We start from the raw sequence: 18,702 nt of genomic DNA on the forward strand, positions 1-18,702 counted from the left end.
AGGCAAAATATGAGATATGGCTCCGATGGGGGAGAGGCTTGTCCTTGGGCAGGTGCAGGTGTTCAGGGGGTGGAGGAGAGACCCCTGTGGAGGTAAAGCCTTTAGGAGGGAGACCTCGTAGATCATGGGACTTGCTGCCTCCCAGATCTTTGTGAGGAGAGACCAAAAAAAATGGCATGAAAGCTGCTTTCTCATAACCGCTGCGTGGACGTTTTTGCTGAGTTCTTTTGCCCCGTGCCAGCTCTCAGGCAGGGGTGGATTCTCTACTTCCCCATCTTGATTTTCTGGAAGTGGCATTTTCAGATCCCGTTCCTGGTTCTTACTGGCGCCGCAGAGCCTGCTTTCTCAAGCCCTCAGGAATGGACAGCACGTGCATGAGGCCCACGTTCTTAGGAGACCCAGAAAGCCTCTCTTGGGGTTTCTGAGGCGTCCACCTGAGGAGCTGGAGAAGCGGGTGAGGGTGCTGTTTCCTGAGCCAGTGCTGAACTCTGGCTGGGGCAGGGACAGCTTTGCTGCCCAGGGGACAACCTTCCAGGGCAAGAAGACAGATTCTTTTCAGCCAGTTACTCACAGCCCTGAGTGTGAGGGTGTGAAGGGCCAGGTTCCAGCCAGTTCTGAATCCCCAGTGACCTGATGCTGGTCAGGAAACAATCTCCTTCTGATAACTCCTACTGCGACTTGTCTGGGGAATTAATGTTTTCACATTTATTAAAAGAAGCCGTGGTGCTCTCAAAAATCATGTGCTTTCTGGGGAGTAGCATGTAAGAAATTCCAATGAATGATTCTATGAGATAGTATTTGCTGGGCATCTGTAAGAGGTCGAATGTTTTCATGGGGATAATAGTCTTTAATTGAATCTTTGGGACAACCTGGTGGTGAGTGGTTTCCAGTTTGCCAGCCAGAATACTGCGGCTCCCAGATTTACACGTGTTGCCCAAGGCCCACCCAGCCTCAGTGGTCAACGTACGTTGACTAGGGGCTAGAGTCGCTTAGTGTCCTCTGGGAAGCAGATGCTAAGGCAACGATAGGAATTATTGGTAAAGGGACAGGGGTGGGTAAGGCCTGTGAAAGAACAAGGGGGAGGGAACAGGACCGGGCACGGAGAGCCTCCGAATGCGGAGCACATCTGATCGTAGTCGCTGGCTGTGGCGGCCCTGGCCGCAGCCAATTTCCATAGCAATAATACTGCAGGGGTGCAGCTGGAGGCCATCAGCTGACTGCGCACTTGCAGCTGAACTGCATGAGGTGACACACCTCCGTGGCTGCCCGGGAGCCCGTCGCGTGCGAGGGGCTGTGCTAGGAAGGTAGGAGACAGGCCCCTCAGCCTGCGTTGGTAGCGGGGATCGTCTGTGCCTTTGCTCATCCCACGGTGTCAGCACAGCGAGTGGTAACATTCTGGACCGTTAGGATTGGCCCTGAAGCAGGTTCCAGAGCAGTCTCGCTGCCAGCTGATCTCAGAAAAGTGGCAGGTGAGGGATGGAGGAGGGAGACCATCTCACCTTAACCGTGAGCCGCGGAGCAGTTGGATGAGCTCTCAACTAGACCTCATCCCAGGCACCTCATGGACATGAATCCTTAAACCAAGCAGACTTGGTGACTAACCAAAGCAGAATAAAGTGTTTTTGCATAACCTTTCTTTTTTTTTTTTTTTTTTTTTTTTTTTGCCAGAGGAAGCCTTAGGAAGTGAAAGTGAATCCAAGATTGGGAAAAATCTAGACTCTTTGAAACCACAGGCTCCCTTGGTCCCTAATTTCTGTTTATTTTTTTGGTGGGGGGAACAAAAAGGACTTCCGCTGTGAGTTTAAATTCATAGCAGCAGCAACAGTAGCTCAGCACTAGATTATTAGGTACTTAGACACGTCGAGGACTATTCTACATGCCTCACGTGTGTGAGCTCATTCAGTGTTCCCCGCAATCATTTCAGCCCCAGTCACTAAGGGGAAAGGTCCAGGCACGGAAGCCCACGGGACACGGCAGGAGAGTGGCCGAGCTGGCACTTAGGACGTCGCCTCCCTAGAGTCTGAGCGTCTGTCTCTTGAGGTTCTGTCCTGCCTGCTCTGCTGTGTACATTTTGGAATTGCCGTGGTGGCGGCTTCCCCAGAACACGTTTTGGGGAGGCTTATTCGTGCCCCACTGGCTACCTGTGGGGGGGGGGGGGAACTAGGCTTCTGCCCAGAGATGCTTGATCACTGTGTAAACAGGGATCCGATGATTCTGCCAGGGGCTTTTGTTAAGTCCGTCTGATGTTAAGATGGAAGCGTCCTGAGAAAGACGGAGCATTCTGGAATATTCCAGTGGCTGATGGCTGGTGTTAGGATTCACCCCTGGATTTGTAACGTTATTAAACCTAACAGAGTCAGACTTTCCACACCAGTGGACAACAATATGTGAGCAGGGATTATTCAAGTCTCCCAAAATCCGAATATAAAAACATGAAACTGATTTTCATCTCATCTCATCCCTCTATGTGTTTAAGCTCAGGCGGCCTCTCCCACCCCTTCCTGACTGCCTAGTGTTAAAACGCTGCACTGTGCCCAGATCCCAGAGCAAAGCTGGCCTTGTGCAAACGGCAGGGTGGCAGGGAGTCTCGGTACCCCTTTTCCACCTGGGCAGGTCCTAGAGAGTGTCTTGTAGGGAGGGTGCATCTTCCAGACTCGGGGGTGGGGTTCTCCCTGGCTCTGCCTTCGTTGTGGTCTGATGCCCCAGCAACAACCAAATCTGTGGTTTCTGGGCTTTAAAGGGGGGGCCTGCCAAGAGGGTGGGCTCAATGTCAGCCCTGCCTCCAACCTGACGTAGCCCCCGTTAGGAGCTGTGTGATCTTGGCGAGTTACTTCGGCTGTTCGAGCTGCGTTCCCGCCTCTATAAGAGAGTGATAAGAGTTGCTTCATGTTTTGGGGGCATTAAATGAGATGTCTGCAAAGTCTGAAACACGACATGCAGCTCATAGTAAACTCCTGATAAATACTAGTAATTGTTTCTCTGATCTGACTCTTGAAACTATTGGTTTTCTTTATCCTGACTTTAGATGCTAAGAGCTTGCTTTCAATACATTTGTTGATTCATTCATTTATCAAAATCTGAGTGTCAGTACTCAATACAGAAATGAATGAGATAGTCTCACATAAGACACACACTTCATTACGTGCGGTCTCTAAACTTATGGTCACACTCTATATACATTTGCATTTTTGTGTATCATTTACATACTGTCTGCTTCCCAAATGGGTCTCAAATGGCTGCTTTAATAGGAGACTCTAAATCCTAGAGTTTTGTATGCCTCTTCTTTCTCTATGAGCAGGTGGGAGTCCACCCTGTTATGGGGAGCATTGGCCCCCATCCTAGGCTCTAGATAAGTCTAGGAGGTAGGTTTATAGTTCCAAGGTAAGGTGGTGGTAAAAATTTTAGGAAAAAAATATAATAAGCAAATGTAAAAGTATTGACCTGTTTTTCTTGGAGATGAAAATTATCACAAGAAATGAAGAGGAAGACATCGAGGCTTTTCCTCAGATCTCCCAGAGGTCTGTAACTTGCTCTGTCTCTTGGATTTTAATGTTTACTCGATGCCCTCAGGCGGGGAAGGACCATGTGCGTCCTTTGGCCATGCTTCCTTCTCCAGCAGCCTCCTCTCAGTGCATCTGCCGAGACTCGAGCCCCTGGCCAGGGCCTGTGAGGCCCCTTCCCTCCCTGACAGGGCGGGCAGGGGGCCGATGCCTCGCCAAGGTGGGACCCTGCCTGTGCCTCTGCTCGTCCCGGCTGGGCTTGGCGCTCCACCTGTTTTGTTCTCTGAATCAGTGCTTTCTGGGATGGACTGTATCCCTCTCTCTCCAGCCTAGGGTTCCCTAGAGTGAAAACAATTGTTGCCAGCCTCTTTCTGAGTACTTCCTCTGTGCTCACAGTCCCCCTGATGCAGTGGGGCTACGGCTGCGGAGGCTTAGAAGCCATGTCCAAGGTTGCCCAGCAAGTAGATTGCAGAATCGTGATTTGAACCCAGCTGGGCCTGACGTGATGCTTCCCTGACTATTCTCAGGGTCAGCTCTACCGCCCTCCTGTCCCTCAGCTCATCAAGCCCCTGTCCAAGGTATCAGGTTCCTAAGGAGGAAGAAAAAGTGCCCCGATGCTTCTACTAGGAGTCCTTCTGTCTCCTCCTGGCCTTGGCAGATGAAAGGTCCTACCCCACTCTCAAAGGTCAGGCCGTCCTGGGTGTGTGCCACCCCCCACCCTGACACACACACTTTCTGTTGTTTCCTTTTGTGCCTCACTGCTGCCCCGGGAGAGGGACTCTGCATTGATTATCTTTGTTTCAGAGTTAAAAGGGAGCTTGGGGACTTACCCTTCTCTCACACAGCTGGAGAGCAGCCTGCAGACGTTTCAGGGTGTTTTGACCACCCTACCCTGCCTTTCTCATGCCCTTGGACCCTGTGGTCCTGGTTGGCAACGAGATTCCTTTGTGGGAAAGAAAGGCGATCAGGTAGGTAGGCGGAGCAGTAGCAATAGTTCTTAGCTGTAGAGTTGGATAATTCGGATGGACTCAGGAGCAATTGGTGGATGATGGAGGTACCACAGCCTAGTTCTCTTCAGGGCAGCATGCCCTGCCTAGATGGTGTATCCGTTTTCCCTTACAGTAGTATTGCTGCATGACAAACATTCTCAGTGGCTTACACCAATCACCATTTATTAGCTCGTGATTCTGTGGTTGGCCGTTTGGGCTGGGTTCAGCTGGGTGGTTTTTTCCTCAGCTGGGCTCACTTCTGCATCCGGTGTCAGCTTCTGGGTTGGCTTGTTGGTCTAAGATAGCTTCAGCTGGGAGGGTGCATCTCTGCTCCGTGCGTCTTTTCCTCCCCCAGCCTGGGCTTATGGACATCACGGGGAAGGGCACCGAGAGCAATCAGAAGTGTGTGCTTAGTCTCTTGACGCTTAGGCTCGGAAGTCAAACCACGCTCCTTCTGTTGGCCAATGCGAGTTCTAGGACCAGCCCACATTCAAGAGGATGGGAAGCAGACTCCATTTCCTCATGGAAGGAGCTGCAAAGTCACAGTGAGAGGGGCATGGATACAGGGAGGGAAGAACATTGTGGCTACTCTACTTTCGCAGTTGATAGTGGTAAAAATGTCCTAGCCATTCCTGGATTTCTGCAATCTCAGACGACGGTCTGAATAAATTCCTGCCTGGCACATCTGGAAAGCGCCTGAGGTTCTAAGGATCCGTGAACTCCTGGGGGTGCTGCCAAGAGGTGGAACAGGAAGGAGCTGGGTGCCAAGGGTTTTGGCCCAGCATGCTAACGTTTCTTTGAACACCACGCTAGGTGCTTTATGAACATTATCTTGTTTGCACCTTACAAGAACCCTTATTAGGTACATTTTGAGTCCTTCTATTTTACAGAGGAAGAAAACTGAGGCTCAGAGTGGTTAAGCGACTTGTCTGAGGTCACACAGTGTCTCAGTGGTAGAGGCAGAATTTGAACCCTGTGACCCCTGTGCTTCACACACTTCGCCCTGGTAACTTGCCTTTGAAGCTCAGAATTCAGGTGGTTCTACTAGTCTAAAACGCTGAAAAGCAGTATTCATTGCTAAACAACCTGCAGCCTCAGATCCCCCAACTGTAAAAAGGTGCCTCTGAGGGCTTTCGGGTTCCACACTTTCGGTTGGCCCCAGGGGGTCTCCTCCCTCTGGGAGTGAGTGGTCCCGTAGGTCAGAGGTGGCTCTCCCTCTGCTCAAGTCTCCGCTCCTCTTTGCGCACTGCGGGTTGTGGAGCAGTGCCGGGGGTTTCCGCGTTGTGCGGTGCACACGCAGTGGTTGGATTCCACTCCCGTAACTGACGCGTGGGTCCTTGGAGGAGCTTTGGCCTTGGGATCAAATGCATGAGAGCAAACCTAATGGGTTTAAGGTTTTGACTCCCCAGTTGCTGTCTGGGATCTGGCTGTAATCCCCCCCGTGGCAGCACTGCTGCGGCCTTTGTGGCCAGGGCGGGAGCCTTTGAGACTCCCCGGGGAGGCAGCTGTGGCTCAGCCCGTCTCTGCCACTTTCTCTCCAGGGAACTGACCTGCAGTTTGCTCTCAGGATGTGAGGGATGGGTTCAGAACCAGATGGGGGGCTGGACTGGAGCCTTTGTAGCCAGCTTAACCACACACAGGCAAATCAGGGAAGTGGCTGTGTTGGAAAAGCAGAGGGCATCTAAATTGCCACCATAGGAACTTTGGGGGCACTGGAAAGAGCATGCCCTTGGACACTTGGGCTAGGATCTGGCTCTGCTGCTTACCAGTAGCGTAAAATGGACACGAGAAGCTTCCTGCCAGGGCTGCCTTGAGCATTAGTCAGACGACCCCTGAGCAATGCTGGTGCTGGCCGGTGAGCAGATGGCCCCACATTTCCAAATAGGTGTGTGAACCACTGGTCCAGAAAGGCGAACCTCTGGGCAACACCACACCAGCAACGCAAATGTTCTCGAAAAGCAATACCGTGGTGGAAATCCAGCCTGACGGAGGAGAAAGCCACCTTTCTGTTCCAGACCCCAGTCTGTCCTTTGGCACAACAGTGCTTCATGTCAGCATTCTGGCCTGGGAGCCACCCGCGGAGCCTCGCGAGGGCTGCTTTCAGGCAGGTCGCACATGTGACCCGAGGGCCCACTTGGTACCTGCTGGTTCCCTTTTCCTCCTGGCTGATGAATAGGGGAGTGAGCGCTGCATTCAACGGCCAGGGTATGTGGTATCTTAACACACTGCGGGCAAGTCCCCGGACCTCCTCTGGCCTCGTCTCCATCTGTAAAATAAGGATAACGTTAGTGCCTGTAGGGTTGCTGTGAAGATTCAGCGTGAGTCTCCTCACTCCAAGTGCTGGTTGTCCTTGTAATTAGAATGCTAGGGTTAATGAGGGGACTCACGCTCAGATGTCTTAGAGGTTTGAGTGTTTCACTGGGGATGGGATGGGAGAGCCTTGCTTCTCAAGAGTCATCTGTTAATATGGGTTCCAAGGGAACGTGATTGTTTGTAATCTGTGGGTGCTTACATAGCTCGTCTTAGATTGCAAATCACCTGGAGAGCTTGTTAATGCGTACATTCTAATTTAGTGGGCCGGGGGTGCAGCCTGAGATTCTACGCTTCCATCAAGCCCCCAGGTGTCCTCCATGGTGCTGGTGTGAGGACCACACCTGAAGTAGCAAGCAAAAGTCAGAATCAGCCTGATGATTCATTGATGGGCACCTGTTGGGGGCAAGAGTCGGGGGACACTCAGGTCCTTTTATATGGCAACTGTACAGAGAAAAGAAACGCTTATTGTCTTGTCAAGAGTGCCAGGGAAGATTCGGGGAGGGGGGGAGGAGTTGGAAGTAGCTGGGATGTCTCTTTATAACTCAGAGAATAATGAGAAAAAGCAGATGGCATCTCTTCAGTGGCTTGTCCTGAACTCTGGGCCATTACACGCTCTCTATCTCTTGGGATCGGCCTGGCGAAGAGCCAGCTGAACTAACTACAGAGAAGACACGCTCATCGGCTGGCCTGCAGCAGCAGTCTTGCTGGCCGGCGGCCTAGGTAAAGAGCAGCACCAGGCGACGGAGGAAGCCGCGATGCTCTGTAAACACAGAGATACAAGCCGGCTCTCCACCATGCCGCCCCGGTGAGCGGCGTGCACCCGTGTGCACGCACACGCCCCCCTTCACCTCTTGCTTCATTTCCCATCGCACAGGATTTGGGAAAAAGTTTCTCATCTGACCAGCTGATTGAGGGTTTGAACCAGAGGGTTCTTATCAGCGCTTGATCAGCCATTGTTGTTGGAGCCATTTGAGTGCCTTCGGCTGGGAAGGAAAAAGTCATTCATCAGGTCTCTTCTCCTCTTTAGATTTTGATAGAAATTTCGCCCCTCTCAGTCGCCGTGCTGGTCCGGGGGAAGCAGTGCCTGGGATTCGCGCTCTTCAGGGCCCCTTCCTGCGTGGATAAGCTGTGAATCTGGGTCTGTAAATGGGGAGCAGTGGCACTTTCTGAAATGCCCAGGGTTCCAGTGCTATTTTGGGGGCTGTGCGAGAGAAACAGCCTGCTGTTGTATGTGGTGAATTCCCCCCTTTGCTTAAGTTCTGTCATTCTTACAAAATCAATTGCAAGTGGCATTCATTCACTGCGCTAACGTAAATTCGGAGTCGGTGGGAATGTTTGGACCCAGCCCTGTCCCACTGGGGTTGAGTGGAGGAGGCGTCGTAGGTTGCCCGGCTCCCACAGGCTGGTGTGGAGAGGCCATGGATATAGTCCAGCTGTTTAGCAATGTCAAACGGCTAATTCTTCTCACCTGTGGAAACAACTGGCATTGTGGAGAGCAGCCCGTGTCCTGCCCCGGTAGCTCTAAAGCTCAGCCTCAGGAGTTGGGGGGAGGGGGTGGGAAATCGATCCCTTCACGTGCTTTTCTCCTCACTGGAGTTTCATTTTGTGTGTCAGCATGCATTTGAGCTACAGCAGCCGAGAGCTGGCCAAACTGGCCTTGTGTGAGTGACGGAGGCCGTGGGGTCCAGCCCTGCCTCTGCGCTGCGTGGAGTTCGCAGCTGTGGGCCTGACCCCCCACCCCCCTTCAACCTCAGGGTGAGGCGGGAGGACCGCAAGCTGCCCAGTGAGCACCTGGGAGGGCGGCTTCCCAGGGCGTTGCTGAGAGACCACCGGGGCAGCTTGGGTCCCCTCGCTGTTGGGGGCTCGGCTGCTCTTGCACCCCTGCAGAGTGTGATTGATACCTCACAGAATCCAATACAGACTCTGCAGGACTGACCCTGAAGGAAATTCTCCAGTAAGAGGTGGATCTCCCTGGCTCCTTGTGTTCTCAGAGATCCTGCACCTTTTGAGTGTCGAGGAACTGGGCTTAGGGACAGTGGCAATTAGGACGAGACCCATATGCCTTCCCGTGAACCTGACAACGTGCTTCTGAGCCACGTTAGTGTGAGTGTCCCTTGCGATATATGCCAGCCTTTGCTAAAGGCCCATCTGAGGGTCTCCGAATAGATATCCACCTCTTTGCTGAGCCGGAGTGTTGGTCGGGGAGCAGCGTCACTCTGAGGCCAGGGTAGGGGTGAAGCATCAGTGTCTAAGATCCCAAGATGAAGACGGTTCCAGGACAAAGTGAGGGGAGTCTGAGTCTTCTTTCCATATCCTGACGGAGCCTGCCTGGGTCATTCTAACCTCTACTAGATGCCTTCTTTGCAGGTACCTAATAGATAATACTTCCTATTCCCAGGTGAGTGGAAATAATGTGCCTAATACCTGTTGAGGTGAATCGTATCCCCTTCCCAGGCTCTAGAGAGATGGAACAACTTATGTTCTCATTGAGCAGCAGCTTGGGATGCTCTACTCTTTGAACATCGGTGTGCATTTTGTTTAAAGTCTCTTCGTACAAGTGTTTTTCCAAACAGCTCGTAGCTCAGCGCGAGCCGTGCCCGACTGGTGCTATTTAGTATTCTTTCCTATAGCTCTTCGGTTGACTGCTTTCTGGAAACAACGCATAAAACTGTAGGTCAGGGTTGTTTTTGTAACATCTGGAAGGGAACTCTCCGCCGTTCCCTCCATGCTGTGCTCCCACACAGGCCCGAATGTACATTTTCTGTCTTCTCAGGTGTCTCGCTGGGGGTGGCCCATCCCCAAGGCAGCTTTCTAGTTCATGATGAAGCTTGTAGAGCTTCGTTCTTGCCCGTGTTTTATGTGAACAATTCTGTCTCCGGTCTGTGCTGGGATAGAGGTTGTTTATAATTCTAGACTACCCCTACTTTCCCGTCTCCTCGCAAATGAACGTGTTGTGGGGGAGGAGAAAGGACACAGAAGAGAAACGGCGTCTTTACATTTCTCATTTTTCATTCACTTATTTTTACTGAAGTCGAACGCACATCCGGAAAAGCGCCCCTATCGTAGATACGATTTAATGACTCGTCACAACTTTGTGCGAACACTGGTCACGCTGAAGAGTAGAACATCATAAGCACCTACAGAAAGCCACCTCTCCTCAGCGTCGACCCCCTTTGCTGCTCTACCGAGGTAACCCTCGCAGTCAAACGCCAGCCGCCCTGAACTTCGGCTAAATGGAATCAGAGTGCGCTGATGTCCCGGACGTTTTTTGCTCAGCGTTCCCTTCGTGCGATTCATCCATGTGATTGCAGTTGAACGGTGTCCATTGATTTTCACCGCTGTGTAGAATTCTATTGTCTTTCTGTACCACAGTTGGCCGATCCGTTCTAGCATTGATGGTCCTTCGGGTTTCTTCATTTTGGGCCATTCCAGAGTCGGCTGTGATCATTTTCGTGCCCGTCTCTCGGTAGGCCTGTGTAGCCATTTTTGTTGGGTGTGTTCCTAGAAATGGAATTGTCGAAACGGTGGCATTGTATGCCAACGTGTCCGTAATGGTTTACACTCCCACCCGCAGTGTATGAGGATTCCAGTTTCACCACATCCTTGCCTGCACTTGGCATTTTTAGTCTTTTTGATTTTAGCCTTCTAGTAGATGTGGAGTGATATCTCGTTGGGATTTCTCTGATAACTAACATTATTAAGTCCCTTTTCATAAGTTTCTTGGCCATTTGGTTATTATCTTTTCTCAAGTATCTGTTCAAGTCCTTAGCCCATTATTCTATTGGATAGCTGTTCCTTGTTGATTTCTGTGTGTTTTCTTTATAAATTCTGGGTAAGAATTCTTTGTTAATTGTATGTGTTCTCAACCACACTTAAGCTTTAAATGCACCTGGAGAAAATCCAACAGGCTCACTATAGGAGGTGCCTCCGCCTGGCCCAGAATGATGCTGGGGTCTGGTTTCCTGCAGGCATTCAGCCCACCTGTGGCCGGGCAAAGATTTAACCGCTGGCTGCCTCTTTCCTGCTGCTGGTTCGTGACCGAATGCCCTTTCTTTCTGATGTGCAGGGTCCTCGTGGGTGCACCAAAGGCAGATTCCAAATACAGCACTTCAGTGAAGTCCCCTGGTGCTGTGTTCAAGTGCCGCGTTCACACCAACCCTGACCGGAGATGCACCGAACTGGACATGGCTCGAGGTGGGTGGACATCACTGTCAAGGTGGAAATGGGTCCTTTACGCTCATGCTTTTCCTTTTTTTCTTCTTGAGGTGGCCTGATCATTCATCCAGTCCATCCTTCCTCCACCCATCACATATTGAGTACCTATCACTTACTAAGCACTGGGATACACTGGTGAACGAAACAAAGACCCTGCCATCCTAGGCCTTATAAATTAGTGGGTGTAGGAGACATCAAAACGAATGGTTGAGTGCAAGAAGACCAGGGGAGGGGAGCATGTGACCTGTTCTGATTGGAAAGAGGCACAGTCGTTAGCTGGGCAGGTACGGGAGGCAGAACCTGCAAGTGGAGAGAAGCGTGTACCATTTTAAAGCATGGCGTGTGGACGCTGTAGCTGGGGTGGTGGGCAGGGGGGTTGAGGATGGGGCCCGCAGGGCCCATCAGGCTGGGGTAAGGTGTTCGAATATTATTCTATGAGGGGAGAGGCCATTAAAATCAGCTTTAGATTTTATATGTTAAGTAATGAAAGATGATCAATGGAAGTTTTGAAAATCTCACTTTGGTCTAGTGGAAAATACATCGTCTTTGGAACCAGATTGGTGGGCCTGGGTTCAGAGCCTTGCTCTGCCGGTTCCTAGTTGGGGCCTATTAGGAATTTCCCATAGCCTCTTTGGCCTCAGTTTCCTCAGTGGTAGGACTAAGATACCTACCTCACGGTATTACCTTGAGAAGGTTAAACGAGATAGTAGAGGTGAACATTCAGAATTGTGCTTGGCACCTAATAGGCACTCATTTTATTATAATGATTCAACTTCTTACTCTCTCCAAAGTCGTTTCCCATCAAGAGCTTCTAATTACTTTTTTAAACAAGAAATAGTCATGATTTTCTTTAGCAGAAGTGTCCGTGGTGTTCTCTAGTGCTACTCAAAATGGCTGGTTGGCAGACCATTTATTATTGGTGAATAACAAATCGAGGAGCTTCAGAACATAAACCAATGCACTGCTTCCTTCATCATGGATGTCTTGCTATGAAAAACAAAAATTGGCTTGAGTAAACAGCGTAGTAGTGATGGAGTTGATTTTACACTTTGTTGCAAGTTCTGTATTTCCTCCCCAGCTGGGGACAAAATTTGCAAGTAGAAAACCCTGTCAAAAGCAGCCAGCGGATCATCTTTTCTCAACTTGTGTCTGGCTTTTCTCTTTTTTCTCTAGGGAAGAATCGGGGGATGTCCTGTGGCAAGACCTGCCGGGAAGACCGGGATGATGAGTGGATGGGGGTGAGCCTTGCCCGGCAGCCCAAGGCTGATGGCCGAATTTTGGTAAGGCCTCCTGGGAGTGTGTGGGGGAGGGGGTGGCATGCCGAACGAATGACTTTGATCTCTTAGGAAAGCCAGAGGGCATGGTGCCGAGGGCACGGCTTTGAGGTCGCCTGTTCTGGACTACCGCTTGGACAAATGATTAACTTTTTTATTTTCTTCATCTGTTAGATGTTAATGTCTGTCACAGAGTAGCTGAGATGTGGGTACTGAAACAGAAAAATAAAATGTATAGGAAAAGGGCTTTATAAATCTTGTTCATTACATAAACATTTCTATGTCTTCTTAAGTCGTATAATTTACATAAAATGCACAGATCTTAAGATTACAATTTGGCTTTTGACAATTGTACACACATGTGTAACCACGTCTCATCAGACAGATATCAACTGTTTCTGTCTTTCCAAAAAAAATTCTTTCATGTTCCTTTCTAGTCAACTCCTCTCACCCTGAGTCAACTGCTATTATGAATCGTGATTCCATGGGTTGGTCTTGCTTTTTCTAGACCTTCATATAAATGGAATCCCATAGTACGTGCTCTTTTGTGTAAGGCCACTTTCATTCACAGTCTTTTGAGATCAATCCGTGTTGTGTGTATCAGTAGTCTGTTCCTCTTTAGGCCTGCTTGGTATTATAGTTTAAGAAATACATGGTATTGTTAGATAGTCGTTTTTTGGCTCCCAAAATGCATCTGTTGAACTCTGACCCATTAGGTATTTTGAGGGAGACGCACACAAAAAAGAAGTCTTTGCCTGGAGACTTGAGCTGCATCAACCAGTAGGATAAGCTGCCAGTTAAAATTTACATCAATCTAAATTAAAAATCCAGTTCTTCAGGCATACTCGCCACATCTTGATCAGTGGCCACGTATGGCCCCCAACTACTGGACAACACACAGAGCATTTCCATCGGTGCAGAAGGTTTTATTGGTTTCAACCGAAAAGGCGTTTCTAACTGTCAGAGGTTTTGTTTGTCCATTTTTTCCATTCTCTTATACACTTTTCTGTTGAGACGCAACGCTCACATCTTAATATGCACGACTTCAAGTGAACAGCTTGGTGAATTTTTCATAGATACACACTCATGCGACCTCATCGCCAACACCCCGGAATGTTCCCTCGTGTCCCTCCCCTCTGAGGTGACCAGTGTCCTCACTTCATCGGCCTTTTCTTGCCATTGGTGTTTTTCTGGAAGCTGCATAAGATCAAGCAGGGAAAATAATACTAGCTGCCATTTATTGAGGCCACATGCTGTAAAGCTGAGGGTACTAGGCATGTTTTATCCCAGGGGAAACGGGGTTTCCTGAAAGGATCTAGGCAAGATGTTTCTGTCCCTTCTCTGAGGAGCCCACTTTTGTGTTCTCTGTGAAAGAGGCCGTTCATCTGAATTCTGCCTTAGCACAAAGTAAGCACCCTCCCTTTGTCAGCCCCTTGTGGGGACAAAGGGAGCAGCTGGATGCTATCACGAGTGTCATGGGGCCTCCCTGCTGGAAACCACTGTAGGTCCTGTTCAGGGTCCCCAACCCTGTTGTTTGTCTTGGTCTAATCACTGTTGCAGGCTGCCCTGGATCCTCTCCAAGCCTCTATATTCCTCCAGACAGTGGCCTGACCCTGACTGGACAGCTTGGCCCCAGGAGGGTCAGAATGCTTGTCTACCCTCCTATGGAGAGGGGGGGAGGAAGCTGATCCATTTAAAATCAGGGCAGCCTGAGGTCGAGACGCAGGACAGGGGAGGCGGAGTCCTGATGGCAACACAACACACGATGCTCCAGCGAGCTGGGCGTCTACAGCCAGAGGCTGCTCCTGCGAAACCGTTTCCTCTCCCCACGGAAGGGCAACCTCTGTGGGGCTGAGAGGTTGTTTCCAGGGGGTTCTGCATTACTTCAAATCAGTATCAGGAAGGGGCCATCTCTGGGACATGAACGGCAGGGGACGATTTAGCAAAGAAAGCCGTGAAGGCAGAGCTGGGGCATTTGTGGTGACGGTGCTGTGATAATCCCGCTGTAATCCGTCGCATGCAGAGCTATTTCTTCTCATGTTTTACGCAGTCACTGTGCCGTCCACCCAGTAAGTGTGGGTGCTGCAGGAAGAGGGGGGTTTCCAACAGCCTCCATTTTCCCCATGGCTTTTTAAAAATGGTCAGAACAACATAAAATTTACCGTCGCGCCCATTCGTAAGTGGACAGTGCAGCAGGGTCACCTGCGGGCACATCGCTGGATAACAGCTCTAGAACGTTCATCTCGCAAGACAAACTCTGCGCCCATTTACCACGTCCCTGTTCCTCTGTCCCCCAGCCCCTGGCGACTACTAATCTCTCTCTGTAAGAGTCCGACTGCTTTAGGTACCTCATATAAGTGGAATCATGTAGTATTGTCTTTTCGTGACTGGCTTATTTCACTTAGCATAGTGTCCTCAAGGTTCATTTATGACAGGATTTCCTGCTCTTTTAGGGCTGAATAATAGTTCAATGTGTGTGTATTCCACATTTTCTTTATCCGTTTGTCCATCAATGGATACTCAGGTGGCGTCCACATCTTGGCTATCGTGAGTAATGCTGATGTGAACACATGTATGCTGATATCTCTTCAAATAGTCTTGTTTTCCATTCTATTGTGTACACAGAAGTAGGATTGCTAAATCCTATGGTAATTGTCTTTTTTAATACTTTGAAGAACTGCCATGCTGTTTCCCACAGCGGCTTTATCATTTTACGTTCTCACCAACGGGGCACGAAAAGATTGTTTCTTCACATCATCCTCATCACTTATTTTCTATTTTTTTTTTAAATAGTAGCCCTCTTGATGAGTGTGAGACGCTATCTCATTGTGGCTTTGATTTGCATTTCTCTAACAGTTGGTGATGTCGGGCATCTTTTCGCGTGCTTGTTGACCATTCATATATCTTCTTTGGAGAAATATCTGTTCAAGTCCTTTGCCCATTTTTACATTGGATTGCTTGGTTTTTGTTGAGTTTTGTGCACATGCGGTCTTGCGAGTTAAGACCTGTCCTAAGTCCCTTCTGTGCCCACACTCCCCTGTCCTCCCTGGTTTAGACTCTGCATCCTCCATGACACCTACCATTGGTGACAGCGCTGTCTGGAACAAGCTTAGCATTTTTCGTGTTATTAGAAATTCAGCATTATGTGGGTACCTTATATGCATAATTTATTTTGGATGTATGTTTCCTTTTTTTTTTTATTTTTTAATGGAAGCCACTAGGAAACGGAGACCAAATCGATCCTCCTCACTCAGTGCTTGGTGAAGGTCTCTCTAAGCAGTGGTGTTTAAAAGTGTGTTTGGATAATACAGGGGCAGAGAGCATCGATGTTAAAAAAAAAAACAAACAAACTGATAGAAACCGAATCAGTTGCCATCTCTTTTCGGTGGCTGGTTCTAAGTGGTCGATAGAAGCATGAGGCAAAATGTTGTGAAATGCCCCTTAGAAGGGGTAGTGGTGGCCTGGTCATAGTTACATTTTGGAGGTCTCGTATCCATTTGCTTTTTAATGTCTCACTTCTACCTGTCAGAGCTTCCTCAGAGACAAGTGTTTATCTAAAAAATGGAAAGATAGATTTTTATTCAAACACATTTTGAGAACTCAGAAGGTACCTAGGGAGTGGGCATGAGACCTGTGTCCCCAAAGAACATAATATTGGATTCTAAGGTTGGGTTTGAAGAGGAAAAGCTGAGGTGGCTTTTTTTTTTTTTTGAAAATGGTACTTGGTGCCGATTTCAAAGTAAAGAACAGATGAGGAATTTGAAAGCCGTGATAAGGAGTCAAGTGTCTCAATGAAAAATGGCATTTTCTGGCCCATGGACCTAGCAACCAACTCTGGAAAGACCCAGGGCATTGTGCCGGGCTGTAGGCTGACCTTGGCTTCATATCTGCCCGTCTCGGCTCACAGGTGTTGTGGTACCTTCCGGTTTTCCCCCAGGGAACAGACGATACCAGGAGAGAATGCACATGGGGATGGGAGGCAAGCAAGCCCTTCCCTTCTCGCCACTCATCCTGCATCTCCAGGGTGCAGATGGGAGTTTAAGGAATGGGAAAAATCGCTTTTCGCCATTACCACCTGACAACCCCAGCATAGGCACTGACCCGGGGGGGGCGGGGCGGGAGGCAGTTCAAAATGTTTAAGTCCGGTTTCCGCTTTTTATCAGTCTCCACGGGCTCAGACAGCAAATCGTGTGAGTGTCTGGCGTGTGTCTGGGTGGGGGCGGTGCTCTCGGGCGCTCTCTCCCCGCAGGTTCCTTTTCCCAGCATCAGGGCAGTCCCTATCGGTTCTCCATGTCTCATCTGTCCATTTTTTCCCAAAGCCACAGAGTACATGTTTGCATTTACTGCACTTACTTGGCTTCTTGATTTTTTTTTTTCTTTTTTAGTGAACTTTTTCATAAGCTCTAACACGCATGCAGGAAAGCACACAAGCGATCTGGGTACACCTTGGTGAATTTTCATTTGGTGGACGTTCTCAATGACTTTCCCAGCATCCCAGAAACTCCTTTCCTGTGCCTCGGAGGCCCCTCCTTCTTCCCTGGGAGGGGTGGATGTCTTTGGGGAAGAATTTCTGGCCTCAGTGGCCCCGGGGTGGACCTAAGGGCCTGGTTAAAGCTCTGGCCATCTGTGTATGGCAAATGCACGTGAACCAGGGTAGGAGTGGGGACTTACGTGCTTTTGTGGCTGAGACATTCGGAGAAGCCCAGTGCCTCCAACCCTTCCCAGGATGTGCTGTGTCTGTGCAATAAAAAGCCCTTTGAAATAAATGGCTCATTTTCTCCTTTTTATTCTTTTGGGAGGAAAAACAATCCTTGTAACTTGAAATAGGTTCAATTCTAAGATTTGGGGTGGCGCTAGTCCCTCCTCTCTACTTTTATGATTATTCGCAATCTGAGTTTGATCAAGTCTTGCTGTTTCCAGAGAATGATCCTTTTCCTGTTCTTCGCTCTCTGCTCCCTTCCTCCCTCACAGCAGAGCTCATTTGGAGAGATTGATGGAGTTATTAATGCTTTGGAGACAGCCCTTAGGAATTTTATTTTTTAATGTAGGGGTCAGGCTGATGTTTGTGTGTATATATAATGATAATCAGGGCTAAACGGTCTTTTTATAATTCGGAGAAACTTTTCCTTGTTTTCCTACATGCATATTGCCTTTGACACTTTGATCTCTGACCTCGCAGAATGCCTCAATTTTAGTTTAGTTTACTGCGAAACACAATATTTGGATCTCCCGGGGACCTTCTAAGATCATTCCGTAAACAGTTTATGGCACTAAAAAAAATACAAGGAGACAATAAACTAGACTTTAAATGCAGAAAGTCCTTCCTTATGAGAGTCAGCGTGCCCCACAATAAACATCCTCCTCTTTTTATGGTCTCTCTAACCCAGAAATACAATGAAACGTGGTAAGCCCCAGAAGCCAACGGCTTTGGTGAATCCATAAACAAAAATATAACTGATTTACCAGCTAATTAGGTGAAAAGTGGTTCAAGTTTGCAAGCCATCGGAATTAGATCAGCTAAAACTCAAAAAATTCTAGCAGACTAGAATGACTATCTGCTTAGCGAGACACCCTTAGAGCCCCGTGTTGTTTCCATCCATGGGAAATGTGCTCTGACCACAACACAGTGCCACGTGGGGAGGAGCGAGGGTGGTTTGCAGTATAGGGAGTAATAACAAGGAAGTGTGTGATGTAGTTTCATGTCCTAGGGCAAGAGGCAGTGTGTGGACAGGCTCGGTTTCTGACATGTTCTGAGTACGTCCTCTTGGCCTTTGGGCAGAGTGGCCTGGCCAAGGGTCCTGCTGGCAGCTGGCCTGAGGGCTGAAGAGCAGAGCAGCTGGCAAGCTGTGATTTTTTTTTTTGTAGAACAACCCGAGGGATAACCAGGCTCCCGACAAACCCCTCCCTTTCTCGGCGACCTGGGCATCCCATTCGACCCCACTGTGTGACTCGCAGGGTGCCCGTATGGAAACTGGGAATTCCAAAGACAACTCTGCCCAGCTTCCAGGGTTGCAGAAGTCAGGGGTGGACCCTATAAATGACGAATGTTACGGCCCATAGTGTGTTTGAAGGAAACAAGCCAAGAAGTCTATATTTTAAAATGCAGCAGTTTAAGAAAATGCATCCATTGGCCAGAGCAAACTGCTAGCGGGAGTGAGTGGTGAGTGCCCATGAGAAGCGGGCTGGATTGGCCAGAGCACGTGCCCTCTGAGTAAGCAGGGCAGCTCCTCATCGGGCAGCCCGAATGTGCAGAGACACACAGGTACCTGGGGTGGGCAGCTACGTCCCAGCGTGGGGCTTGCTGTGTTCTGTGGTGGGTGGGGAAGGTCTCTCAGTTTCTCCTCGCAGGTTTGACCTCAGCGATGAGCAGCTGCTCTCAAGAGCTGGCCAGAGGGGTCTGTCTGTCCCTGA

At 49.4% G+C, this 18,702-nt stretch overlaps 1 protein-coding gene across 2 annotated transcripts in view; it reads left to right on the top strand.

The window, feature by feature from the left end:
* ITGA9 (integrin subunit alpha 9) overlaps positions 1 to 18,702 on the top strand; it is a 286,264-nt gene that overhangs the window by 4,949 nt on the left and 262,613 nt on the right. Inside the window, exons 2-3 of one of the 2 annotated variants that reach the window (XM_016123918.2) lie at positions 10,869 to 10,996; positions 12,191 to 12,297. In XM_016123918.2, coding sequence (XP_015979404.2) covers positions 10,869 to 10,996; positions 12,191 to 12,297 — 235 coding nt within the window. Of the gene's footprint in view, positions 1 to 8,497; positions 10,997 to 12,190; positions 12,298 to 18,702 lie in introns of those variants that run through there. The other variant, XM_036219043.1, reaches the window with a different exon arrangement.

The sequence above is a fragment of the Rousettus aegyptiacus genome, unplaced genomic scaffold (assembly GCF_014176215.1).
Source record: "Rousettus aegyptiacus isolate mRouAeg1 unplaced genomic scaffold, mRouAeg1.p scaffold_m13_p_4, whole genome shotgun sequence".
Classification (NCBI taxonomy): Eukaryota; Metazoa; Chordata; class Mammalia; order Chiroptera; family Pteropodidae; genus Rousettus; species Rousettus aegyptiacus.